Source organism: Vicugna pacos, chromosome 15, assembly GCF_048564905.1.
Source record: "Vicugna pacos chromosome 15, VicPac4, whole genome shotgun sequence".
NCBI classification, from domain to species: Eukaryota; Metazoa; Chordata; class Mammalia; order Artiodactyla; family Camelidae; genus Vicugna; species Vicugna pacos.
This window is the reverse complement of record NC_133001.1, coordinates 10,359,191-10,386,943: the sequence shown is the minus strand read 5'-3', so window position 1 is coordinate 10,386,943 and position 27,753 is coordinate 10,359,191. Positions and strand designations below refer to the sequence as shown.

At 39.8% G+C, this 27,753-nt stretch overlaps 1 protein-coding gene across 2 annotated transcripts in view; it reads left to right on the top strand.

Moving 5' to 3' along the window:
• ANTXR1 (ANTXR cell adhesion molecule 1) overlaps nt 1-27,753 on the top strand; it is a 217,688-nt gene that overhangs the window by 34,205 nt on the left and 155,730 nt on the right. For both annotated transcript variants that reach the window (XM_006201540.3, XM_072937608.1), the window contains exons 4-8: nt 17,455-17,536; nt 18,117-18,150; nt 19,465-19,544; nt 22,062-22,130; nt 23,630-23,710. In XM_006201540.3, coding sequence (XP_006201602.2) covers nt 17,455-17,536; nt 18,117-18,150; nt 19,465-19,544; nt 22,062-22,130; nt 23,630-23,710 — 346 coding nt within the window. The remainder of the gene's footprint in view (nt 1-17,454; nt 17,537-18,116; nt 18,151-19,464; nt 19,545-22,061; nt 22,131-23,629; nt 23,711-27,753) is intronic.

The following is a 27,753-nucleotide window of genomic DNA, read 5'->3' as shown; positions in this document are numbered from 1 at the left end:
ATTTTCAAAACTTAATGGACTTGTGTTTCACAGTTATGTACTTTATTAGATGTTGACTTCGTAGAGATTTTTTTATCTACTGTACTAAGGAATGATTCTTCAATTGCAAGTGTACTAAAACATTTTTATCTGAAATAAATGTTGCTTTATTAAATGCCCTTTTGTCATAACATAAAATTATATTTTTCTTCTTTTATTTTTTTCTTTGCCCTGTCTATGTGAAAATTCTAAATCAAAAGATTGCCTTGATGAGAAACTAACCTTGCATTCCTGAAATAACTTTTATTCATCATGGTTTGCTCTTTTATTATATTTCTGGATTTGATTTAATATAAACCTCAAGATATTGCTTATTAATATTTAATATTAAACGTATTTAGGAGTTTTGTATTTTATACTACCTTTTTCAGGCTTGGAATAAAAGGATTATATAAGTTTAGAAAAATGAACTGGCAGTGTTTCCATACGCTGTGAAATATCTTAACTAATATAGAAAGTATACGTCTGCTCAAAGTTTGCTAGAACTCAGAGGAAAACCATCTAAGCCTAAATCATTATTGAAGAAGTTCTTTGACAGTTATCTCAAATTCTTATATGACTTATCATTATTATCATATTTTCCACCTTGAGACGTGGTAGAAATTACCAGTGTGTTGATATTTTTATTTTATAACATACCTTTTCAATTTTCAAAATCTCTTCTGTATCTGTGATTATATCCTTTTTCCTACATTCACATAAAGGTATTTTTGTTTCATTTTTCCCCATTCAAATTACTCAATGGATTCTCTCTTAAATGCATTCATTAATTCTCTTTTGCATATTTGTTTTGTTTTATGATTTATTATTTAATTCTTTCACTATTATTAATCCCTTCCTTTGGCTTATCTTTTATTTCATCCTTTTTTTCTGAATTAAAAGTTTATTCATTATATTTTACTATTTCTTGTTTAATAATAAAAGCTATTATGAATATAAATTTTTCTCTAAATCTCTTCCTTATTGAATCTCACATATTCTGGCATGTACTGTTCTCATTATTGTCAATTTCTAAATAGTTTATACTTTTAATAATTTTAGATTTGATTTTTAATTATTTATTAAGTATTTCACAATGTCCACATGATTTTTGTTTTTTACATTTTTCTCAATTTCTAGAGTCATTGCATTTTTCAGAAAATGTGATTATATAATTCTCCTTTTTAAATTTATTAATTTTTGTTGGTGGACTAGTATATTAATTAATTTTATTTATCATTCATGGGTACTAGAGAAAATCTTACTTTGATGAATAAAGTTTTATATAAGAAATATATTGATTAAATTTATTAAGTATTTTATATTTTTATTTACTTGATTTGTGAAGACATAGATTATTTTAAAACTTTCCACCATGACTATTTTAACTTCCAACACACTGCCTTATAATTTATAACTTATTATTTAGTTCACACATGTTTTTATTATGGAATATATTTCTAACCAACATAAAACAAACTTTTTAGCACCTTGAATGCTTTTTAAGTCCTTTGTCCCAAAATATTATAATTTTTTTGTATTTTCCTACTATACTTTTGCCTGCCCATTTATTTTTTACCCCTCTTTGATATCTTAACATTCTACCACTGACTTGAAAAGTATAATTTGAAAGAGTATAATTTAATTTTTATTCTAGTAACAATTCCCAATGAATGCTTGTCTTTATAATGGTAAGAATTAAGTAATATCTATTTGTTCTTCTCATTCAATTCTTAAGAAATATTTGCATTATGTCTCTTAAATATACATATATATATATTTCCTTTCCAGTATTTGAAGTTTTTATTTTATTTATTTTTTCAATTTCTCAGTTAGCTAATTTTTTTTTCAGGTAAATTTTTCCTGAAGGATATATGAGTATTAAACTTTCTAGGTCTCAACCTATTTGAAAGTTGTTATTCACCTCCAGGTAGATATTTTAATTGAATATAAAGTTCTTATATTCTGAATATCTTTTCCCCTAAATTTGATAGAGACAGTGACACAATGTCAATTTGCATATATTCTATACTATATTGCATACAGAAAAAGGAGAGATGCAAATTTAGCACATTTCTTCTTCTGGATGCTTGTAAAAATGTTTTTCTTTGCCTCTGGAATGAAAAGAAAAAGTCAAGAAAGTGTATCTTGCTGAGGGACCTCTCAATTAATCTTGAATCTTTGTAAAGGACTTGAGCCTCCCCATCTAACAACCTAATAAACTTCTTTGCCTTGAGAAATTCTTTCTATTATTTCTTATAGTATTAATTTTCTCCTGTCTGTCCTTTAGTTTCTTGAATCTATCCAACATCACTTCTATCTTCCAAGTACAATTTTCAAATCTCTACCATTTTTCTTTGTGTTCTTGGGGAATGGATTCACTCTGGTCCTGGAATTCACCAATTTAAGTTGTTTTGATTTTGTCTTCGCAGTATTCAACTTACTCTTAACTGCTTCCATTGCATTTTTTTTTATTGTGGTAAAATATATATACCATAAAACTTACTATTATAACCATTTTTAAGCATACAATTTGGTGGCATTAAGTTGTGCAGCCATCACCACTATCCATCTCCAGAATCTTTCATCATCCCAAACTGAAACTCTCACCAGCCCCTGTTAATCTCTATCCTATGTTCCATCTCTATGGATTTGCCAATTCTAGGAACCTCATGTAAATGGGATCATAATTTTTGTCTTTTGTATCTGGCTTATTTCACTGAACATGTTTTCAAGGTCCATCCATGTTGCAGCATGTGTCAGAATTTTATTCATTTTTAAGAAAGAATAATATTCCATTTTATATATGTGATTTATGATATATATATATACATATGTGTATATATATATCTCACATTTTGTTTATCCATTCGTCACTCTGTGGGCATTTGGATTGTTTCCATCTTTTGGCTGTTGTAAATAATGCTGCTATGAACATTAGCACATAAATATCTATTCAAGTCTCTGCTTTCAATTCTCTAGGGCATATACCTAGAAGTGGAATTGCTGGATCATGTAGTAGTTCTGTTTAATTTTTTGAGGAACTGCCATACTATTTTCCACAGTGGCGGCACCATTTTGTTTTCCTGCCAACAGTCCACAAGGATTCCAATTTCACCACATCCTTGCTGACACTTGTTATTTTCTGCTGTTTTTTTTTATTGTGGTAACATTGGTTTATAATATTGTATAAGTGTCATGTGTACAGTGTACATTGCTACTTCTGTACACAACAGCATGCTCACCAAAAATTGTTTCCATTCATCACCATGCAGTTGACCCCCCTTTACTCATTTCACCCTCCCCTCATACACACCTTTTCTGGTAACCACTACTCTGTTCTCTGTATCTGTCCGTTTTTGTTTGGTTTGATTTGCTCATTTATTTTGTTTTTTGTTTCTTTGTTTTTTATATTCCACATTTGATACGATTTTATGTATCATATGGTATTTGTCTTCTCCATCTGACTTATTTCACTTAGCATGATACCCTCAAGGTTCATCCATGTTGTCACAAATTGCAAGGTTTCTTTTTTATATAGCTGAGTAGTATTCCATTGTATGTACACAACGCATCTTCTTTATCCGCTCATCTGTTGCTAGGCACTTAGGTTGTTTCCATATCTTGGCTATTGTAAATAATGCTGTGATGAAATATATCTTTACTAATTAGTATTTTCATATTCTTTGGATAAATATCCAGAAGTAGAATAGCTGGATCATATAGCAAGTCTATTCTTAATTTTTTGAGGAACCACCAAACTGTTCCCTTTTCTCCACATCCTTTCCAACACTTAGTATTTCTTGCCTTTTTGTTAGTAGCCATTCTAACAAGCATGAAGTAATATCTCACTGTGGTTTTGATTTTAATTTCCCTAATAATTAGTGATGTTGAACATCTCTTCATGCACGTGTTGACCATCTGTATGTCTTCTTTGGGAAAATGTCTGTTTAGGTCTCCATCCATTTTTTAATTGAGTTGTTTGTTTTTTGTTGTTGTTGAGTTGTATGAGTTCTTTATATATTTTGGGTATTGAATCCTTATCATATATATGATTTGCAAATATGTTCTCCATTCGGTAGGTTGTTTTTTTGTTGTTGTTGTTTTGTTTGTTGTTTTCCTTTGCTGTGCAGAGGCCTTTTAGTTTGATGTAGTCCCATTTGTTTATTTTTGCTTTTGTTTTCCTTTCCTGAGGGGACATATCCAGAAAGATATTGCTAAGACTGATGTCCGAGAGCATACTGCCTGTGTTTTCTTCTAGTAGTTTCTATAGTAGTTTATAGTCAAGTCATTAATCCATTTAATCTGTTCTTCTTTCTTCTCAGCAATCATAATGGATCTGAAATGGCATCTCATTGTGGTTTTGACATATTTCTTTAATCATTAGTGATGTTGGGCATCTTTTCATGTGCTTATTGGTACATCTGGTGTCAGGTGTAGATGATGAATCACTGTGTTCAGAACTTATCCCACCAACAACCAGACTTTTCTCCTCCTTTCCTGGAATTCCAGGCTTTTAGGTCCTTCCATCACCCTGATCTCGGCAGCTCTATTTCATACAGGAATTCTTCCAAGTGTCTGGGGTGTGTATGGCACCCTTACCAATTTCCCAGCAGTGATAAACATTTTCCCCTGTTATACCAGTTTAGCTGTTTCTACAGCATTTTGGAAAGAAAAAGAGGAATTAAAATGTGTAGACCCAGATCCCTATTTTTAACTTGAAATTTCACCTTTCTTCTAAACTTTGCAAGATTAAAAAACAAAGCAGAACAAAACAACTGTGTGTCAAAGAATTGCCATGCCTTATCCAACCCCTGACATCACTTCATTGCTAGGAAAATCATCCTCAGAGAGATTGAATTATTTGCCTAAATTCATGTAAGTAGTCAGTGGAATTTTTTTAAACTCACAAAATTAGAATTTTTAAATCCAGCTTTTTTATTTTCCTAGTGCATTACATAGCCCACCTAATTCACTGCATCTGTATGCATGCCACTGTCTCGTTTCTTATCTGTGGATTACTTAAACGGTAGCAACCACTATGTTTATGTGCAAATGCATAAATACATACACGTTTGTATGTGTTTATATATACTCTTTTATTAATGGTTTATCATGTTCCAATAACCTAGAATACTGTTTTTCTGCTATAATAAGAGAAAACGATAATACCTACCTTGTAAGGTTGCTATGGGAATTATATTTATTATATGTTTTCTATAGATGGTCATACGGAGTCAGAGAAGACTCAAGCCACTTTGTCACGAAAGTGTAGGGACCTGGATTTGAGGCCCGGCATCATGGCCCCAATGTCCATACTCTTAATCACTATACTATAGGGTTGCCCACAATTTTACTATTATATACAGGTTTAGATGAAAACAGACTTAGAGCATACGCAATTCACCACCCCAAACCCTCTGACTTCTTTCAGAAAGCAGTTCCCTGAAAGCATGTGCCCTTTACGCACTTTATCTTCATGGCCTTTTAACAGCATCAGCTTGGAAATACTCTTCACAAAGAGGCACAGAGGTAGGATCAGCATTTTCAGATGCGGTGAAGGGGCTGAGCGTCTTGCTTATTGCTTAAGGAGTTGGAGTGAAAGCCAAGAATGCTTGGCTCAGACTGCTAAGCAGAAACCAAGAGACCACACTGCTCTAACCCTCTCGGTCATCCTCTGCTTTGGTCGAGAGTGTGGTTTTGCTATTAGTATCACAGGGGAAAATGACATATTCTGAACACATCGCTTGATTCCTGGAGCATAATGATTACAGGCTATCATTACCAAGAGACATAGTTCTAAACGCTTTTTCTTTTTCTAAATTTAAAAATAACAAGAGAGAGACAGAGTCTTAGATACTTTGTGCTTGAAAGCGCCTGGATTCGTTCCATCTTAAAGTGCTATTCATTTAGATACAAGAAGAATTGATGGCAAAGATTAAGAGAAAGAGAGGGGAGTGTTGGTTTATTCTCTTGTCCTGTTGACTGAAAGATAATATCACGGGGTCTGAGTCCATTGGAAAGGTCCGTACCGCTCTGTGCCTGTTTCTTCAGCTGTCATGTGAATATAATGACAGTCCCTACGTCACAGAACTGTTGGCAGGACTAGCAATTCCAGACACAAAGTAAATAGTGTTGCTGCTATTGTGGTGGTTGTTGGGGTTTTAACAAACAGCTAAGGAATCACCCCAAATCCCTTGGAGACACCCACTCAAATCATCACAGCATATCCAAGAATAATTCAAAAAGTGAGTCCCCAGCTCTCCCTGACTCGCATCCTCCTCTGAAGTTTTTAACCTTTGACTGGTCTATCCCTATGTAGAGGGATATGGGTAGAAAATACTGCTTCAGCATGAAGCCAGGCAAAAGTTATTCTTTCCTTTGTCTAATGTTCTAGCGAGACTGCCTGCAGACAGGCTCACTCAGGCAGTGTCTCTAGAGGAAGTTTATCTAAGGGTTTCTCGTATCGAGTCTCAAGGTTGGTTAATTCAGTAGACCTGGGAACAGGCTGATTTGTGAGAGTAGTGTGGTCCATTGCTTCCCACACTCTCCCTCTGGAGGACCCCTGTTAGTAGTAAAAAATAAAGGCATATCCATAGATCCTAGGGCAGAGTTTGCAGAGGCTCACTGAAAGCAAGAAATTTTCCAACATCCTTTCATTTTAAAAATGCACGTGCATTTGTACCTTATTTCATAATATACCGGTGTTTGATTTTATATATAAAGCATGCTGAGTTCTTTCAAAAATTTTAGAAAAAAACTATATCCTCTGTGTCTTTGTGTACCGTACACTGTCCTATACCAAGTCTGGGTACTGCCGTTGTAGTAGAGACAACACAGAAATGTTCTTTCCTGGATGAAGCCAGCAAGGCAAACTTCAGAATCAATGATAGAGTTCTCATCCGAAGCTAGAGAACCAACACCAACAGATCTTCTGTGGTCCTACCAAAAAAAAACCCACTGTTGATCAACATCAGACCTATCCATCATCTCTTAGCCCACTGGCCTCCAGGTGGGGACTTGAGCCTTAGAGTTAGTGTTGCCCTAAATAGGTTCAGAATCCCTCCTCATGAACTGTGTGGTTCAGCATTTGCTACTCATCCTCAACAAGTTTTTCTAATTATTAAATATTTTGAGTATAACAAAAGTACACCAAAAAGGGATAATAAACTTTCATTTTCCACCACCAAGCTTACAAAGTAAAATGTTACACGTATTGACACCCTATTCCTCTCTCCTTACCAGAGATACTACTATCCTGAACTTGGAGGTTATCATTTTAATGGCTGTTGTATATTTTTACATACCCATGAACAATATATTACATTTTTCATATTAAGCTTTATAGAAAGTTATTGTATGTGTTTTTCTCTAGGTTGCTTTTTACACTTAGCATAATGTTTTTGAGACTTTTTCCATGTAGATATATATAGCTAGGCTTGGTTCATTTTAACTAATGTCTCCTTTCTATTGCATTGCATTCTATTGTAATAATGTACCATCATGTACTGATCTATTCTCTTATTAATGGACAGTTTGCTCATTTCTAACTTTTTGCTGTTATAAACAAAGTTGCAAAGAACATCTTTGTACCTGTCTCTCGGAAGGTGGGAAGCAAGATTTCTCTTATATCGTGATATGTAACGAGGGATTGAATTGCTAGGTCTTGTGGTATGTGAATATGCAACTTCGCTTGGCTTGATTTCATTGTTCTCCCAAGGGGCTGCTCCAGTTTACCCTCCCATTAGTGATTTGTAAGAGTTTTCATTGCCCCGTGTCCTACCAACATCTTGCATGATCCCCCAACTCTTCTCAAACAGTCGTACCCACGTATGACTTGTGGGTTGGGTTATCTGCTGTGGACCTTATATGTTCCTACCTACTCCCACCTCCCGCCCAATATGACTCCAAAGTGTGACAAGGAAGTCCTGTCTTTGGAGAAAACTGTAGCCTTCTCCAGCTTATACTAAAGAGATATGGTTTGACCAGAGCAGCAGACTCTTGTCTGTCATCTACCCTAGGGCGATCCATATTCAAGAAGGTGGCTCTGGACTCCGCAGTGTGAGTCGCACAGAACTTGGCAGGCTGCTGCTCTGCCTATGCCCCTTCAAACACTAGCTGTGGTCAGTAGTACTAAGCTCAAGTTTATCACCCTGACCATTTTAGATGCCACCAGCACCAGGTGGGACCCAGTTTCTATTGAACTAAGAGGAACATGGAACTGAAGGTTCTCTTAGATGAAGCTACCTACTTGGGCAACCCTGAATATACAGCCTACTCTCCACCACTTCCATCTCCTGCAAAACATGACTCAATGGAGGGGACGGTGATGGAGAAGGTCTTAACGGGATTTGTTTCAAAAGCCAAGCAGTGCTGTAGGAAACTGCATGGTGAAAACCACTGCACAAATGAGCAACCAACCAAAATAGAGTTGTGTAAAGAGGGGTTTGTGTAAAGTCAGGTTCCCCTGTGATTTAACCATCAGTCCCGTCCTTTGCACCAGCTTAGAGCAGTGTAGGAATCTGGGAATTCCCTGATGGGCTCCCGTCACTGGTCTGCACTTGACCCTGTGTCACATTGTGGACTACTCCTACCTGCCCAGTGTAGCCAGTTCCCGGGAGGTTCCCGGGTTCTGTTTCTGCTCAACCTTTGGTCCCCATAGAAAATCAGATGCAAGACTGAGCTGGAAGGAAGCTGGTAGATCTTATAATTCCACACCTTCATCTTACTTTTGAGAAATCTAGAGCTGACATGTGTCGGAAGCAGCAGAACTAAGATTCAGTGCCCCGTCTGTCTTCCTCCAAATTCCGTGCTCCCATGAATGGCACTGAAGCCACGGGAAGAATGAGACTGCCGTCGTAAGACAGTAAAAGTGTGAGAATAAGGGGATCTGGGTTCCGGGACACTCCAGTCTTTAAAGTTTCAGAAGAGAAGGAAAAGCCTATACAAAAATATGAGAAAGAACATCTGATGAGGGAGATCAGAGAGGATGCTACAATGGAAGTCAAGGGAAGAAAGCACTTTAAATTGAAGGAGAGTTTAGTGGTGAGGGGGGACAGCTCAGTGGTAAAGTGCATACTTAGCATGCATGAGGTCCTGGGTTCAAATACCCAGTACTTCCTTTAAAACAAACAAACAAACCTAATTACTTACCAATCCTCAAAAATAAAAAAAAATAATAAATTTTTTTAAAAATGAGTTGAAGGAGAGGTTAACTGTGTCTGATGCTGTAAGAAGTTGAGTCAGGAGAAACCAGAGAAGTGACCAGTGGATTGGCCATGTGGAGATCACTGAGGACCTTGACAAAGGCAGTTTTAGCAGAATCGTGGAGACCAAAGTCACAGCACAATGGGCTAAAAGGTGAGGGCTTCCAATTTTAAAGTGAGGGATAAAGACATTTTTGGCTCCTTTTCTTGCAAAGAAAAAAAAAAAAACCACCCAAAATCAGGAGAAGGTGAAACAAAACCACAAAGCCCATCTTTGAGGAAATTAAGAAATATTTAAACCATAAGCGCGCTATAGATGAAGACAGAAAGAAGATGGGGAGTGGCAAATGACATAGGCACTGTGGAAAAAAGTCAAATATAATCCTGCAGAAATGATGCTGAAGGGTGATAAGCCTTCTAGCCTTGCAGAATCCTGGAGCTCAGAACCTGGAGCTGTCAGATACTGCCAGAGTCAAGGAAGGGCTACAGGGTCTTCGAAGACTGGAATATTGTTTAAAAGTTTATCCAAGGAGCTTATCAACCTTTAGAACCACTTACTTCCACTACACTTTGAAAATTACCCTTTTTCCAGCTCCGCCAGAAAAGAGAAGCACATTCTTTGGCAAAATTGAACAAGAATTGTTTCATGGACAGACACCAGACATGGTAGATTACGGCGATATGCGCATAACAAATGTTGCTACTTCCAACCCTCCCCCTTGTCAATTCCAGAACTAACACTTAAGGAAAGAGTTTAAAAAGTACTTCTCTGTAGAAATAAACATCTCAGAGCAGGAAAATGGACATACAATGATATTTGAGGGTCCTCAACCAAAAAATCCTGTCGACTAAAGGGGGGTCATTCACCAATTGGCATGCCCCACCATGCACACAGAGCATCCAGCAAATCTTAGTCTCACTCATTCATTATAAACAGATAGATAGTCAAAGATCACTTCACATTTGAAGTCTTTACCAGGAAAACTAGGGAAGTAAGGAAGTGAGTTCTCTTTAAAGATGCTGTATTTTGAAGAGAAAGGCAAATGAATTGGTCAATAGCTTGAGGGAGATGAAGGGTCACAGAGGATTTTTTTTTTAGAATATTAAAAAGGATACTAAAGTATATTTATATGCTGGTAATCATCTCCAGTATTTTTCTTCCTGACTTGAAACAAATGTGTAGTCACAAATGTTTAGAAAAACCCTTTACAGAATGTCTGCTTCTAGTTAGGATGTAGAGGGATGTGAAAAATCTTCATTTCCATGGTCAACCAGAGAAGTCCAGACAAAATAAAATTCATATGTTTCTATGGGGCTAGAAGGCACACAGGAAGCACTGATGAACTGAATTAGAGAGAAATAAGCCCTGGATAGCTGAGCAGAGATCTGCAAAAGCTTCTATACTTGGAGTTGGATGTCTGGTCTGGGTATGGGAAACTGGAAATGTAGATCAGCCATGGACAGAGACTGCAGGGCTGAGGAAAAGTCAGCTGAACCTTAGACAATGATGTATGCCAGAGGGAAGCATTATCTGAAAGATCCTCAATCAAAAAAAGAAATTGCTCAGCTCTTCCTCCTCACCCACCCCTCTGCATTTTTCCCAAAAAAGTAGCAGTAGAGGAGCTGTTGAGAAGTAGAGAGAAATCACATCATCTGATGGATACTTACGATGCTTGGAGTCTGGAGTCCTACCAGGGCTGAATCCAAGGTCAAGCCAAAATATCTGAAGCTGTACCTAACTCCTTCCCACCTCAAATACAGAAAAGATCACAAAGACAGGGCAAGGTATAAGGCTGGGAGTTGGGCTAATAACAGGGAACACACTTCAACTAAAGCTGTAGCCCAGCCCAAGGTCAGCCTAACTCAAGGGGGAATCTAAGTATTCAGCCCCTGACCTGAGCTCACAAAGATGAAAGGCTTATCCTCTGCAGTGAGTAGACAAAACAAATCAATATTATACCTAAGTTTCCACTGCTTTTTTTATACGCAATGTGTGAAATACAAGTTAAAAGATTATGAGACATGGAAAGAGGCAGGAAAATGTAACCTATAATCAAGGGAAAAGCACAATAATGGAAGCAACCACAGGTGACTCAATTATTAGAATTAGTAGACATGGACTTTCAAACAACTATTATAAACATATAGGAATCTATAGGGAAAGGTGAATATAATGGAGGAAGACATGGGATATCAGGAAAAAGAAAAAAGAAAACTCAAAGGAAAAGCCAAGTGAAAACTGTGGACTGAAACATGATATCTGCAGAAAAGGGATTAATGAACTTACAAACAAGTTAAGAGAAGTTATCTAAACTGAAAGAGAAAATGGGAAATGATGGGGGGTGGGCGATGAACCAGATCCTATGATTTGTGGGATAATATCACATGGTCTAATGTGTGTGTAATTGGAGTACCAAGCATGCTCTTCCGCACACAGACTCAAGAAGCTTGAAAAACCCCAAGCAAGACAAATACCAAAAAAAAAATGATTTTTCTTTAAGTCACCTAAGCACACTGTAGCCAAATTCTTGAAAAACAGGATAAAGAGATACCCTTGAAAGCAATCTAAGAGGGAAAGGGAAAGACATGTCACAGTGAAATGGCAATGAAAATCACTTACTTTTCATCAGGAAAAAACCACATGCGATCTAGAAGACAAAAGGATCAAGCTCTTTAAAGAGACGAAAGGAAACATAGTCAATTTAGAATTCTGTATCCAGTGAAAATATCCAATTGAAGGCACAATTAAAACATTTCTAGAAAGAACTAAGAGAATCATGATCAGCAAATTTGCACTACAAATAAATAAATACATACATACATACGTACTAAAGGAATTCTTCAGAGGGAAAATGACACCAGGTGTAAACTAAAGCTACATAAAAAGGAAGGGAGAGTACTGAAATGATAAATATTTTCTTAATTTCATACAAAGATGATTGTTTAAGACAGAAACAATTAACACCCTATTGTGGAGTGTATGACATATACAGAAGTAGAAGACATGACCACAATAGCACAAAGGATGAGAGGGAATTACATGGAAGTGTAACATTAAAGGGTTCTGCCATTATTTGAAAAGTGGCCTACTACGTTAATATTAACATATGGTTAATATTATCAGCTGTTATAAAATAAAGATGAATATCATAACCCATGCAGCAACTGCTAAAATGTGAACAAAAGGGAAATATTATTATAGATCTTACAGATATTAAAAGATAATGAAGGAATGTTATGAACAACTTTATAGAAATAAATTTGACAATTATAATGCAAATTAATTACACATTACTGTATCTAAATTATTCCTCAGTTAAAAAAATATAGCAAAGAAGCTTTGGTTCCACATGCATCTCAATGTCATTCATCGTAGTGGCCTATCCTTAGGTTAAAGTCCCCAAAAAGACATGATTTTTACACATTATAAGCAAATGACTGGAGTTGGTAGTGGGACTTCACGACTCCAAAAGTGGCAGCAAAATGTCTTTAATTAACCTTTGCTCTTCTGTTCATGCCATGTGTTTGTAGCCAATATGGGAGCCCTAAGACATCTGGAAATGTTGTGAGTGTAGCAATAGTGGTTAAGAGTGCTGTGTGTTTACTATACAAGTTGAGGCTCTGAAGCCAACAACTGGAGGACATGTGAGAAAAGTTAGTTCCACAGAAACTCTTTTACTAGGAGACAAGATGTCAACAATGAAGAGCCGATGTTCAGTTTGGGGTGGGGGGGTGGAGTCTGCTTTTATAGACCAAAAATGTGGTAGACCTTGCATAACCTCGAGGAGGATTTTGCAGTAGGAACATCGCTGGGGTACTTGGGGAGAAACCTTGTGGAAGTGCCTCTTGACGTGTTTCTGTGCATTCATCTTTAATGTCTTCATCAGCAAATATTAAGATGTCACAGTACAACTGGAATCCCAGAAAGTAATCTTCAAGAAGTGTAGAAAATTTTCCAGGGCAACAGAAAGCCCAACAGGCATTGTAACTGGCTCCCCACACCCCCTACCCCTACCCCTACCCCCAGCAATACCCTATAGTGCTCAGTGCACAGCACACGCTTCATGAATAATGGATGGATGCATGCATGCATGCATCCAAACTGGAGTCATTCATTCAAGAACAAATCACCCACTCTGTGTCCATCATTAAGTGTTGCAGAGGTTGCAAAAGGAAAACAAGACATGTGGCCTGGAAACCCTTAACTTCTGAGTAGAAACACTGGCAGACATGTGAAATCACCAAGGAAGAGAGACTTAACAGCAGCCTCTTTTCATAGGATCCCCAGACTCTCTCGTTTCCCAGGAAGATAACATTTCATTGGGTAATAACCAAGTCCTCAGAGAGGAGAGGTTCTTATCACCTCTTTAAAAGATCTTTCTCCCAGTTTTCTTTCATTTCTAAGAGAGCATTAAAAAAAATAGACCCTCGTTAATAGTTCTATTGTTCCGGAATTAAAACGGACCCACAGTTTCCATGAAAACGTCTATTTGATTTGCGTCGAAGTGGTGGGTGCTGAGAGAAGGCGCATGGAGTAGGGAGGTGGGGCCACAAGTCATCTGATCTTTCACCAAGTCGGGGTGCTATACGGGGAGTTGGTGGCCACTGCGTGGGACTAGTGAGCTCATATCTTGTCAGACACAAAGCGCCAAGGATAAGGGCAGTTTCCAAAACAGCCTTTGCTTGTTCTGGTACCAAAAAATAGAAAGCTCAAGAAAATACTTGTAAAGGAAAGGAAGTCGGCTTAGAGAAAACACCCCAGTTCCCAGACTTTTTTGGCAGGAGAGAAACACAGACAAGCCAAGGAGCCTTTTCCACACCCCCGGTATGCCTTTTTTCAAATCCTCTTTTTTAAGTTGTAGGCTTAGCACAGTATTCCAATTTTAGTGTTACCAAAATGTCCCAAACCTCCCTAGTCAATGACCAAGGATAAGGCCACATTTCCTTTTTTGTCGTTGTTCACATTTACTTTGAATGCCCAATCTCCACCCACCTGATTGTCAGAAATTAGTCCCCTCCCCGATAGTGCCCCCCCAGCTATACTGAATGGTTACAGGGTGCCACCTCTGTGTGTTCAGGAGCAAACCCCAGTTTTCCTATCCCAGCCTCACCCTCATGCCACCTTGTCATTGCTGTCCCTCTCATGGAACTTCTGACCTGCAGGGCAAAGCGACCCCCTCCCAATCATGGCCTCCGTGGGGGACTCTGCGCTCATCTTTAACCCTCCTTCTGATGCACAGATATATGCTCTTTCTTGTTACCAAATGATGGAGTTGAAATTAAGCTATGCCTTTTTAAAGTTATTTTTAGATTTATTTTTTGTGGGGGGAGGTAATTAGGTCTATTTATTTATTTATTCTTAGAGGAGGTACCAGGGATTGAACCCAGGACCTCATGCATGCTAAGCGTGTGCTCTGCCATTTGAGCCATACCCTCCCTGCAAGCTATGCCTTTTAATGGGATTTATTAAAATATTGGGGGTTATGTAAAGAGGTACAAGACAGAGAATGACTTGTAACCACATGGACCCAGACCTGCCTACCGTCGATTAGTACTAGGTCAGCTCCTGCCTGGCCTCCGTCCACATGGCCAAGTGAAGCTTATTCCCTCCTCTCACCTCTTCAGCAAATATCTGTTGAATGTCTATAACATTTCAGGGACTATGATAGACACAGAAGATAGAATGGAGACCAAAACAGACACGGCCCAGCCCTTGTGGAGTTTAAAGTCTAGAATTGAAACAGACTAACTAAACTAAACTGAGCAAATAATCACATAATCAAGGTTAGTTGTTATAAAATATCCTAAGTGCTATAAAGCAAAAATTGTGGGGTGCCACATGAAAACCTGACTGAGGGAGCTAATTTGAACTGGAGAAGTCAAGGAAGGCTACTTTGAACAACTGGTATCTAGGTTGGGATTGAAGGCTGGGTAAGAATTAGCCCAGTGAGGAGCTGGGCAGAAAGCATCGCCAGCCCCTAGGCAGCAGTGATTGCTGGTGGGAAGCACCTGTTGGAGAAAGGAGCTTGGGAAGACCAGTGGGACTCGAGTGAAGGGAATGGGGGCAGAGTGGTGCAAGATGAGGCTGTCGGGAAGCTGAGGAACCATCCCATGCGGGCACTTGAAGGTCATGGCAAGGAAATGAGATTTTATCCCAGGTCTAATCAACTGCTATGAAGGGTCTGATCCATATTTTAAGAACACTCTGGCAGCCATGTGGAGATTGAATGGAAGAGACGCAAGAAAGCAGTCCAAAGAGAGCCAGTGACCTTCCCAATGGTCTAAGTGAGAAACGATGGTGGCCCAGACCATGAGGTTGGCAGAAGAGACAAAGAGGTGTCAGTTTCAAGATACGTTTAGAGTACAACCATTGGATTATGGAGGGGAGCAGAAGGAGAGAGGGGAGTCAAAATAGAGGGGGTCAAAGAAGGCTTCCAGTTTCTGATCTGGGCAGCTGGGCAGGGGATCTGATATCTGGGCACTGACAAGACAGGCAGAAAAACACTCAGTATATTTCCCAACGTCTGAGTTCCTTGGCCTTAAATACGCCACCTAAGATGTGTCAGCAGCCCGGGCCTGGGACAGGCTCGGGCTGAACCCTTTTCAGTTTGTCTTTTAAAACCTCTGACAACCTGGTGATCAACTGTACCGAGGGCCACCCCGTTAAATCGTGTTTTATGAAAGGTTAATTTTACATTGGACTTCCTGTTTAAGCAATTGTCAGAATAGACCAGTAATAAATCTTCCTTCCTTCCTTCCTCCCTCTCTCCTTCCTTTCCTTTTCCGTCCTTCATTTATTCAAGAGAGAAACAATTTATCATAGTGACTGAGAGCAAAGCCTCTGAGTTCAAATCCCATTTCTGCCACCTAGTATTTGAGGGGCTTTGGGAAACTTCCTTAGCCTCTCTGTGACTCAGTTTCCTTATCTGTAAAAAGAATATTACACTAGTATCCGCCTCAAAGAGCTATTGTAAGGCATAAGTGGATTAATTATATATATTATTTGAACAAAGTTTGGCACAGTGTGAGTACTCAGACGGCATTAGAAATTGCCAGTGCTGTTCACTAATTCAGCTGTTATTGAAAATTTCCCACTTCTCCAGCACCATTCTATGCTGGGAGGCTGCTTGGAAAAGTAAAAAGCCAGGCGAGTTTTTTGTTTGTTTTTTTCTTAAGTCAGGCTGATTTGACCTCAAGTCCCTGCTCTTCTACTTAACCTCTCTGCACCCAAGTTTTTTCTCACCTTTAATGTGAGGATGAAGTCAGAAATTTTTGAGCAGAGCCTTGTGCATAGTGGATGTTCAATGAGGCCTTCTTCCTCCTCTGAAGGAATTTCTCCACCTAATTTAAATTGTGCATCTCTCTGCCCTTAAAGGAACCCCGGTGGGAGAAAGGCAATTTCAAATCCTTTGTGGGCTTGTTGCTCATCAATAATGTTAATATTTTTTTCAGAAACTAAACTTTCTTGCCCTTTCCAGCACAGTGTGGAGCAATTTAAAAGACAGGAACATGAATGTGGACATCATCCATCCCAGAGGGAATGGTCCACAAAGATTCCTATTGGTCCCCAAACCACTCCCGTTTTCCACTGCCGTCGGACCGTGTCCCAATACCATAAGCCACTTCCTCTTCCTGCCCCACCACCACCTTGAGCAACCAAAGTAAAAAAACAGGGGCACCAGCCCACACTCTTGGTTGTCCTGGAAAGCGCAGATTGCTTGAGTCTTTATTTTCAAGCTGGCTACATGTTTCCTTTGGCACAACCATGCTGGTGGCAGAGGTGGCTCTGCGGACGCCTGCCCCTCCCGCCTGCGGTCCCCGTGGTGGCCTTGCCCTGTGTTCTTGGTCCTTGAGTCTTTCTCATTCACATGAGACCTCGTGTCTTGATGTAAAATTGCCTAAGTTGCTCTGTGTCCTCTCAGGAGCAGTTCTGTCTTAAGACTCATTTCCAGTGTAGAATGAAAACTTTGTCCTGTTCGGGAAATGGAAAACTTCCCCGAGCAGATGCAGATTCCTAAAGAAAGGTCCTTTCCCTCAGTCTTTGAAATCACACTCATTCTACCCTGTGGCTGACTCTAAATGGGTAACTTATCACAAAGACTTTCACGCTGATAAGCTTTTGGGGGACGATCGGGGCATTATAGAGATAAGAAAAGATTAACGCATGTGACTACCAACAGCAAAGTAAATAATGCTCTAACAAGACTAACAGGGTATCTTTGGATTTCAGAGAACAGATCCGTCAAGGCCTAGAAGAACTCCAGAAGGTTCTGCCAGGAGGAGACACTTACATGCATGAAGGATTTGAAAGGGTAATTTAAAAAAAGTTTTAAATTCCAAATATAGCGTGTGATAATGGATACATCAACACAGGAATGCCTGATGAGATAAGGCACACATATTAAGGGCACTGAGTAACACCCAATGGCAAGAGTCAAAAAAATTTTCCCATAAGCGTGTACATGATAACTCCATCCAGGAAAGCTGAAGAAATAAAATTCTTTCCTCCCTCCCTGACACTGATGAAGGGTCTCTTAGCTAATGCTTGGCTGACACTCGTGAATCATGCCACACACAGGCCTTCTCTGTTCCCAAGGTACCCTTTACTGCATATTTCTTCAGGGGATGGGACAATTCCAATGACTTCAATCTTAAGGAAATCAAGGCCCAGTCTATGAGAAGTAAGATATTGATCCCTGTTCTAAGTATGTGAGTTAAAGGTCAGGGTAACATTAGATGAATGTCACCCATTGTTATCTGAGTGAAACTTGGGTGAATTACATAGAAAAATCAAGACCCCAGGCTGTGTATCCAACAGCCCACTGCCCAATATGGCATTTGTAGTAGTGAACAGTGACTGTATGTCTAATGGGTCTTCCATGTGTTTTTCAGGCCAGTGAGCAGATTTATTATGAAAACAGTCAAGGTAAGACTATATTTTGAATCACCGCTATGAATTATTTAGTTTTTTTCCAGTGTTTGCTTCTGAAAATGCCTTAGTAATTTCATGTTCCAAATGATACATATGATATTGCCTGTAACCCTTGGGCACACTCTTTATTCCAGAGAAGGAATGCATAGAAAAATGGCAGGTGTCAGGTCAAATTCTACTGCTCTGATGATTCCCAAAAAATGTTATATAAAAGTAATTAAGATCTCATTATGGACCACAGTCTGTAATGTCCATGAACAGTTTTGCATGTTGAATTCATTAGGTTAATAAATACTTGGATGGATTAAGAAATTCTTGGATTTTTTCTTAAAGTCTTAGATTTTTATGTCAAATTTAATTTTCTTGTCCTCTGAGCTCCAAGCCTCTTCATTACTATGAGTGGATATGATTTTAGATTAAGATATCAGTTTGATTTAAACTTTCTTTCATTTAAATGGAAAAAAAGCATAAAATGTACTTAATAGAGTCCTTAGCACATAGAAATAATGCTTATTATTATTACCATTTTAGCTATTATTACTGTTACTATCCTATCCTTCATGATAGCATTTCTTTATCTGAGACAAATCTCTAAAAAGAGAGTCAGTGTTACAGTGAGGATTTTTCTCCTAGGCCTGTAGAGGTGTATTACTTTTCCCTGTGTACCTGGAAGATTTTTCTGTCATCTCTCAAAAGTAAAGGCTTTAAGAAAGAAAAAAAAATCTCCTATTTCACTCCAAACTTCAACAAATAAGACAGACCCTGTCTGAACACCAACCCTTGTTACTGTAAGTCAGCCATCAGCAGTGTTAGTAGAAGGTTAAAAAGCACTGCAAGAATTCTAGTAGGTTTTGCCAACTGCTGTAACACTTCTAGTCAGCTTGTAAATCATGATGACTGTCCCTCTTTGCCAAACTCTTCAAGGAGCCTTGCACATAATTAAGAATAACATGAAGGGCCGAGGTGGTAGAGTTTGCCCCCGGACCTTGGCAAGAGTCACGTCGACTGTCATAAGGAGATAGTCCAGTTGGAGTCACTGGGGCTACTCTGGTGACCATTTCACCAGGATTGACCTTTTGTTGGGGGATAAGATTTGGAAACCCCCAAAAGTAAAGCTTATTCCTTTAGCACCTCACCCACGCTCTTCTTATTCATGCCGGAGTTACCTCCAGTCCCCAGAGAAAAGTTGCTGGTTCTCACAGCACTGACCACAGATGACTGAGCTTGTGAGAGACGGACTCCCCGGGCAGAGGGGGGCTCCGTCCGGTGGGGCGGGAGGGACTGAGCGGGTCTCTGTTGCCCGAGCAGGATACAGGACAGCCAGCGTCATCATCGCTCTGACCGATGGAGAGCTGCACGAGGACCTCTTCTTCTACTCAGAGAGGGAGGTGAGTGGCAGCCTGGCCTGCGTCTGTCCAAACGGAGACGTGGAAACAGGGCTCCTTCCTTCGGAAATGGGCTGCTGTCTTTCCCCTCGGGCAAAAGGACAGGTGTTCCTTGTAAATTCCTTGGATGAAATACTGTCTCATATGTGAAAAATAATAATAATGACTCATTTTTTAAGGTGAATTTTCATGTCTCATACATGGTGGGTGTTTTTCCCTTTTCAAAATATCTGCATATCACTCTGTGTTTTGAGTGATAAAGTATATCTGCCATGCCTTCGTGGAAAGCAGTTTTGAAGCACTGTATGTCACTTTTCAGCAAATCCACTGGTATGATATTTCTCTCAATTTCTACTAAACATTGGAGGGGAAAGAATTACTTGAAATAGGTAAGAACCAGTTCTGTCAAAATGTTACTAATCATTGAGATTTTTAACACTAAAAACCAACTTGAACATTAATTAGTGGCAAAGTAGGTTGTCATCTCTCCATCAATATTTCTTTCCTTTCTTTATGCTCTTAAAAAGCACTCTTCAAAGCAAGTAAAGGAATTCTCTCTAAATAAAGCTGTCAGTTTGTATAAAGAGATTCCGAAAAAGAAGTTTATCCAAGAATTGAAAAGTGAGGTTTATATTTAGGAAATTCTTTCAAGTTTCAGATCTAAGCTCTCTGTATAAGTGGCCCAAGAAAATCGTCAACCAAGGGAATGTTTTGAAGCTTCATGAGTCACAGAGGCCATTCAAGCCAAGTCAGGAAGAAACATAATAAGGAAAAAGACAGGCTGGGAGGGAAGGAGATAATGGTCTCTGGGGGAGGAGTCAATCCGATCATCACTAGCCCTCAAGCTCTTCCCCGACAAGCCACAAGTGTACACGTATTCATTCATTCAGTGTTAACTGAGAGCTCGGTCTGTGTGGGCACTTGGCTGGACACTAGAGACACACTGGTGAGTCAGACATAGCTGCTGCCCCCATGGGCTTTCCCATGTGATGATGTTCAGCTTTCTGAAGCCTCTGTTGGCAAAGAGCATGAGGAAATTAAGTTAATTAATTAATTAACGCCTTACTGCCCCTCTACCCCTAACCGTACAAAATTCACAATGGAGAAACACACGTGGGAATGTGACAGGGACTCCCTGAGCATTTGGAAAATAATACATTTCTATGTTCTTAAGTCGAAACTAACTGTATAATGGGAATGCACGACGGCTTATTCGGGTGCCCAAAAACAGTCAAATAAAGAAAAGACCCTAATAAGGAAATAACAGAATACAAAATAAATGATAGGTGTCAGAGGCTTAAAATAGAGGTTAGTGGAAAAGAATTTTAGGTATGACACATACAAACTTGGAAAAATATTGAGAATACCAATGCTAATCGCAAGAGGAGATCTGAAAAAGAAAAGAAAAGCTCAAGACATATAAAGAAAATAAACTGTGCCAGTTTTGATCATTCTATATAAAGTCCAGCTAGAGGAGAAGAGACATAGAAGTTGTTGCAGATAAGACTGGGGCTAGACTCCATCTAAAAGTTGATTTTATCCTGAAAGCAGCAAGAAATATTTCTAACATGAAAGAAAAAAGATGTATGTTTCTGTTTCTTCTAAAATTCAATGTTAGACACAAATGGGTTTGAGTACTAAGGTGGGGGGGTGAGGACACAATTCAAATTAATATGCATATATTGAGCACCTACTATATGTTTACTATTAATTATTTATTAAGTACCTACTGTATATACCAAGGATTTCCAATTTTTGTTTTCTCTTCTGAAACGAAGAAGCTGGAAATCAGATACCAGAGCCATTGAAGTGTTAAAATCAAGCCCAAAGTTGGATGTTATTCCTTATGTTGCCCTCTCAATACTTAATAGTAGAGAAGGTCATGGGTTCACCTACTCAAATAAGGGCCATACTTCCATACCGTTAACCCAGTGTCTTCTATGGAAGTAAAAAAGGCTTTTATTTATTCACAGAGGATGCTGACATCCGTGAGCATCTGCATTGTTCTAGGCCTCCTGTGAGGAGCTCTGCGTACATTATCTCACTGAATCCCCAACACAAGTTACAGAGCAGAGCCAAGCATCAAACCCAGGTATCTCAGGTTCCAAATGTCACATCCTTTCCATTAGAGCACGCTGCCATTACAAAGGGAGAAAGTGTGCCAATAAAAACCCATCAGAGGAATAGAAAAAGTTATCGTTTCCTCGGAATAATCAATGTGACTTTTCTTGGCCAGCAGCTCCCTTCTCCTCCCCTCGTTGTTCAGACTCATCATCTCCTTCATCGAGACTCCACTTCTGTGGCTCTATCTCAACGCGTCCCATTAGACTAATCTCTCTCCTCACGTCCACCATATTACACTAGAGGGGGATGTTCGCTGGAGTACTGGCTCTCTGGGGACAAGGATTACTGTCTCCCTCGTGGTCCCTTGGCACACAGTAGGTGCTCAGTAAATACCTGACCCAAAAGGAGTATGCTCGCCGCTGCTGCCCTGTAACGTCCTTTCTTTCATTGGCCCAGGCCAACAGATCTCGAGATCTCGGTGCAATCGTTTACTGTGTCGGCGTGAAGGATTTCAATGAAACACAGGTACGATTGTGAACTTGCTCAGGTTTGGGAGCAGACTAAGCTTGTGACTGACAGAAAGCGTGTGCACTCAGTGCAGAGGATGCGTCGGCAGCCTGAATACCCTTTAGATAGATTATTTTTCCGGAAATACTAAGCGGGAAAGGAATTATTGGATGTGTGAGTGATGTGAACCCATTTGCTAACGCACTTGAGGGTCTTTAACACAGACCATCCCGGCAGCATCTTTTTTGGTTGATCTTTCTTAATAGACGTTAAATTGCCAAGATGTCACAACAGACTAAACTAACTTGTAAAATTTGTTTGTTTTAAACTTAATTTGGCCGATCTGATGGCCTTACTTAAATGGCAAACATTCCTTTCCCCCCATTAAAAATGCAGTGCATTTTCAACACCAAAAAAAAAAAATGGAAAAAATTGGCAAGTGGGCAAAAAGGTATGTTACAAGTATATATAAACAAACTGTGAAAATTTGTTGGCAACCTAACTAAATGTTCTTCATAACTTCTTTTTGTTTTACTAACATGGACAATGCTCATGATATGTTGTTAAATGAGTAAAATAGGGTTACAGAACTGTGGGAATAGTAGAAGTCCACTTTTTAAATAAAATGTGTATATTTGTATAGAAGAAGTATGAAAGACTATATATATATATATATATATATATCAAATTAACAATAATAGAAGGTTGACGGATGGATGGATAGATAATAGATAGATAAATAGATGAATTAGGAATAACTTTTTTTCTTTTTTCCAACACTGTTGGTTTTTTTAAATTTCCCAATGACTATGTGTTACTTTTGCAATCAGTAAAAATCCTGGCACTGACCACAATGGTGACCATAACTGTGGCAATCACGGAACTAGACAAAGATTTGGAAGTGGAAAAGCTCACATATCAGCTTCTCCTCTCCAGTCCTCTGCTCCATAAAGCAGGAACAGCCAAACCTATCGCAAGGGTCCTTTCCTCAAAGAGCATTTGAGTGAAAGATGAGGGTCGCCATTCGCTGGCCTCACCCAACACCGAAGCTCGAATTTGTTTTTAAAGTTACTCATTGGCCTCACCCAACACCAAAGCTTGAATTTATTTTTAAAGTTGCTCTGAAAGGAAACTTGACTCTGTTTGATTCAAACACAGTTGCCAATAGAAATGTGGTTGAATGGGAGAAAAATGAGCCAATGGCCCGCCCCCAAATCCATAAATATATCAACCCAAGCCAAATGTTCATCTAGCTAGGCATTCTTACCTCTGCTCCCAAGGAGACAAGTATTAAAACAAATGTAAAAGCTGGAACCGACCCTGCGGACCTGTTCCAGAGAGGCCACTGGTAAGCTCATCATCACTGAAGGTATTTCACTGAAGCCCCTGAGCTCAGTCAAGCCCTCAAGTTCCTCTGGGATCTAAAAGTAGATAGAGGCCCCCTGGACCCAGTGGCTTTCCTCAGTTCTCCGCATCCAAGCCTGACCCATCTCCATGTGTGTTTGCTGTGTTCTCAGCTGGCGCGGATCGCAGACAGTAAGGATCATGTGTTTCCTGTAAATGACGGCTTTCAGGCCCTGCAAGGCATCATCCACTCAGTGAGTAGAGCACTTCCTCTGAGACGGGATGCTCGGGCCCCTTCTGCCCCCTGACCTGCTGTAAATACCCCCCATTCCATCTCTCTAAGTCTGGTGTTCTTCTGCTTGAGACAACACTCTTTTGTGAATCTTTGTATCTGTCTTGTTCCACTTGGCCCTCTGGCCTTTCACACGTGTTCCTTTTTTCATTCTACTGTGCCAGTTCTTTACCCTGCAATGGAAATTTTAAAATGCAAGGGAACCCTGTTCTGGCAGCAAGCCAGACTCCTGGCACTTCTCATACCGGAAGGACTGTGCACTTGACAGACCTCAGCATCCCAGCCATCCGATGCACGCTGCCTTCAGAGCATATCTGAAGGCAGCCTGTATCACTCGGCCATCGGGGTCACTTTGGACCAGCGGTTTTCTGCCTTGGCTGCCCACTGATAATTATCTGCAACAGGAGTTTTTAAATCTTCCCAGATGATTTTCAACCTATAATCCCCAGATATGAGTGTTTCAATGTTCCCCAGGGTTTGCACAGTCCACAGCCCTTTTTTCCAACCCAGCCTTGTTTTTTTATCTCCCCTTCCTGATCAGTGAACAGGACACTGGCTTCCAGGACTTTTGTTTCCCACCTTCCATACCCAGGCTCGGCCCTTGGTCCAGCTGGACTATTGGAGGATGCTAGTCTTTGAAGCCTCGGCCAGAAGGCCTGTGTGTGTGCTGCTCCTGTTATAAAGTCTGCAAGGGCCACAGCCTCCACCTTTAGGCTGGGGGACCAGATAGACAGCCAGTGGTTTCTCTGGTTGGAGCTCACCAGGCTCTAGACTTGGGGTCCAGGATGCAAATTCAGAGCTCAGAGGATCGCTGTCCCCTTAAAATGTCAACGGTGTCTTGATCTAAGGGCTACCAACCAGGGACTCAAGATCTGCGCAGCTCCCCTACAATAACCTAGGAAACCTTCTACATGGATGTGCTCGCTCTCCTTCCCTCCAGGTTTAGCTCAGAACCCCAGCAGAGTGGAGAGTAACCCCAGCGGTGTGAGAAGCAAGAATTTAGGAGCTGGCTAGTGCAGAGTTCAAAGGCTGGCCTAACAACTTATCATTTATAGATCCTTGGATGAGTTATTTCACTTATTTCCTTATCTGTATAAGGAATTAATGATAAGACATATATCACTGGCTTGTTTGAGGATTACAAGAGATAACGCTAGTGAAAATACCTAATATTTTTCCAGGCATATAATCGGTCCTCAAAGCATACGAATTTTTTCCTCTTCCACGTCCCTTCACCATCATATGAGAAACATCAATGGCAGCTTCTTCCTGATCCTCTAAATGTTCCTGGATATGCGTAAAAATCACCCTTGGAATCTTGTTTACAAAACCCTTTCCCAGGCCGTATCCCCAAGAACCTCTGTCACAGTCAGTTTGGGCGGGACCTAGGAATTTGCATCTTTTAAATCTGCACTTTTTAATTAGTGCCCCAGGTGTAATTTCAGAACGTTGATATATGTGACCTTAAGCTTGGAGAACTGTGAAAAGTAATTCCACCCCAGGTTGGGAATTTCCATCTTAAATGTGTACATATGACAGCCTTCTTCATTAAGATGTGTTTGCAAGGAACAAAAACCCACTCAAACTACCTTCACCAGAAAGTGAAAATTATTGAAAGGATAGAGAAATATCAGCCCCAATTATGGATTCCCCAGGTGAGGGACCCCTGCTGTAAATAATTTCTGGAGCCAGGGTGGCATACTTGACAACATAAGCAATAAGAACTATAGAAGTATAACCGTATAGAACAACAGCCAAATAGTGATTTGAATAGATGATTAATGGCAGGATTTGGGCCTGGTCATGAGTCCTGTGGAAGCTCCGAGTGGGGCTAGTCTGGAGAGAGAAGCTAGGGCAGACCTGAATTCCTGAGAGACCAAGGATGCGTGATGGGTAGCACCAGAGAGGTAATGACATGATCTCAACCCAAAGTCCGGAAAACAGCAAAGCATATTTCGAAGACAATAATAATAATATCTACCTGTCTGATGATGGGAGAGTTTGGGTAAAGGGGTCAGGAGTAATGGGAAACAGGCTGACATTGGATTGGAAGCAGATTGACAAGAGCCTTGAAGGAGTTTTTACTACAACGTTCTGTCATCACGGCAACATTCTGAACATCTAACAAAAGATAGTTAAGAAGAGAATCTGTTGGCAGTGTTCGTGTATATAGAAGGGAGGCTGGGGAGACCCAGAGGCAGGAGCCAAATCATGAGGTCACTGCGGGAGATCTGTCTTCAGATGGCTGGGTTCTGAACAGGGACAACTCTTACCTGTTCTTATGAGCCATGTGCCACATCCTTCAAGAGTTGGCTCTTACCCAAATCATCTGAGCATTTTTATCTGCATAAATTGCTGTTGTCCTTGAATAGTTCAACCTCAGCAACTCACCCCAGCTCAATCGGAGCCCTGGTGTTTGTGAAGTTCTCCCTGCTATCCCCAGATGGAAATAACTCCAAAGCTGTTTAAGAAATTTTAGTGAAAAGGTCTTCCAAGATGGGGGGGAAAAATTTGAGACTCCAAACTTTTAGCTGAATGATAACATTCTTGTGAGCTTTTATCTGGGAGTCATGCTGGTTTCCATCCTTCCCATACTTGAAACCCATGTTTATTGCAGTTGTTAATTCGTTTGCTTGGACAGAAAAAAAGGGACAAGCACAGCACGGCTCATCTTTCTTAAGTCAGACAGAAATAATTATGGCCTGAATGTTGGCTGTTTTTAAGAAGTAGGTTCATTTCTCCTTCTGGATACCGAAAAGAAAGCTCTCGTTCCCCCTCCCCCTATCTGAAGCATCTATTCCTGTGTGTTCCCATGAATGTTGCTCTGTGGCTGGTTATTTTTCTCGTAATAAAATAGACTGGGCCTAATTATCCAAAATAAGAGTGCAGAGCAGCTTTCAATAAGTCCAGAGAGTTCATGAAGTTCTCAACCCATAATGACCTTATTTTTTTATTGAAGTCTAATTGATGTGCAATATTAGTTTCAGGTGTACAGCATAATGATTCAATAGTTTTATAGATTACATTCCATTCAAAGTTATTATAAAATATTGGCTATATTCCCTGTGCTGTACACTATATCCTTGTAGCTTATTTGCTTTATACATAGTCATTTGTACCTCTTAATCGTGACCTTATTTTTAAATCCCAAATCAAGATGCAGGGGCTAATATTAATTCATTCCTCTAATACTCATTGCAAACCTTTTGTGGTAGACTCCGGCCGTTCAGTTACAAGTAAGCAGGTAGAGACCCTGTCCTGGTGGACTTCACTATCTAGTGAGGGAGGACACATGAAAACAAGTCAACAGTTAAATATGTACAATTAAAGTTGTGATACATGGTATATAGGAAGTTAACATACTATGGAGATTAAGGGTAAAGGGGTTGACAAAGAACTCAGGGTCCTTTGAAGAGACAACCTGAAAGATGAGATGGAGCTGTTCCTCGAAAGAGCATGGCTAGAACATTCTTGGCAGAGCAGAACCCTACGATGCTGTACAACAGAATGAAAGAAGAGCAGTGCCTAAGGTGGAGAATGGCAGACGATGAAGTGAAGAGGCAAGCGATGGCTAAATCACACGGAGCCTTGAAAGCCATGGTATTTTACTGTCAGGGCAATGGGAAACCATAGCCAGATACAGAGCCCAGGACTGGAACAATCATGCCTGAAATCAAGACTCTCGGAATCCAGAGAACATGGTGCTTTATCCATACCCCTTTGGATGACGAATAAATGAACACTCAGGACCAATAATAAAGAGGCCCGTGAAGATGAAGAAGAATTACTATGATTTACTGAGCATGTCTCTCTACCAGCTCCTCTGCTAAGCACGTCCACATCTAATCTCTGAAGAAGGGCTTATCCCCATTTTACAAGTGAAGAAACTGAGGTGCAAGAAGTTAAATAAACTGCCCCAAGTCTGCCCACTCATAATGATGGAGCAGGGAATTTGAACCAATGTCCAGGTCCAGAGAGCCTGCTCTTTCCACAATTCTAGGCCAT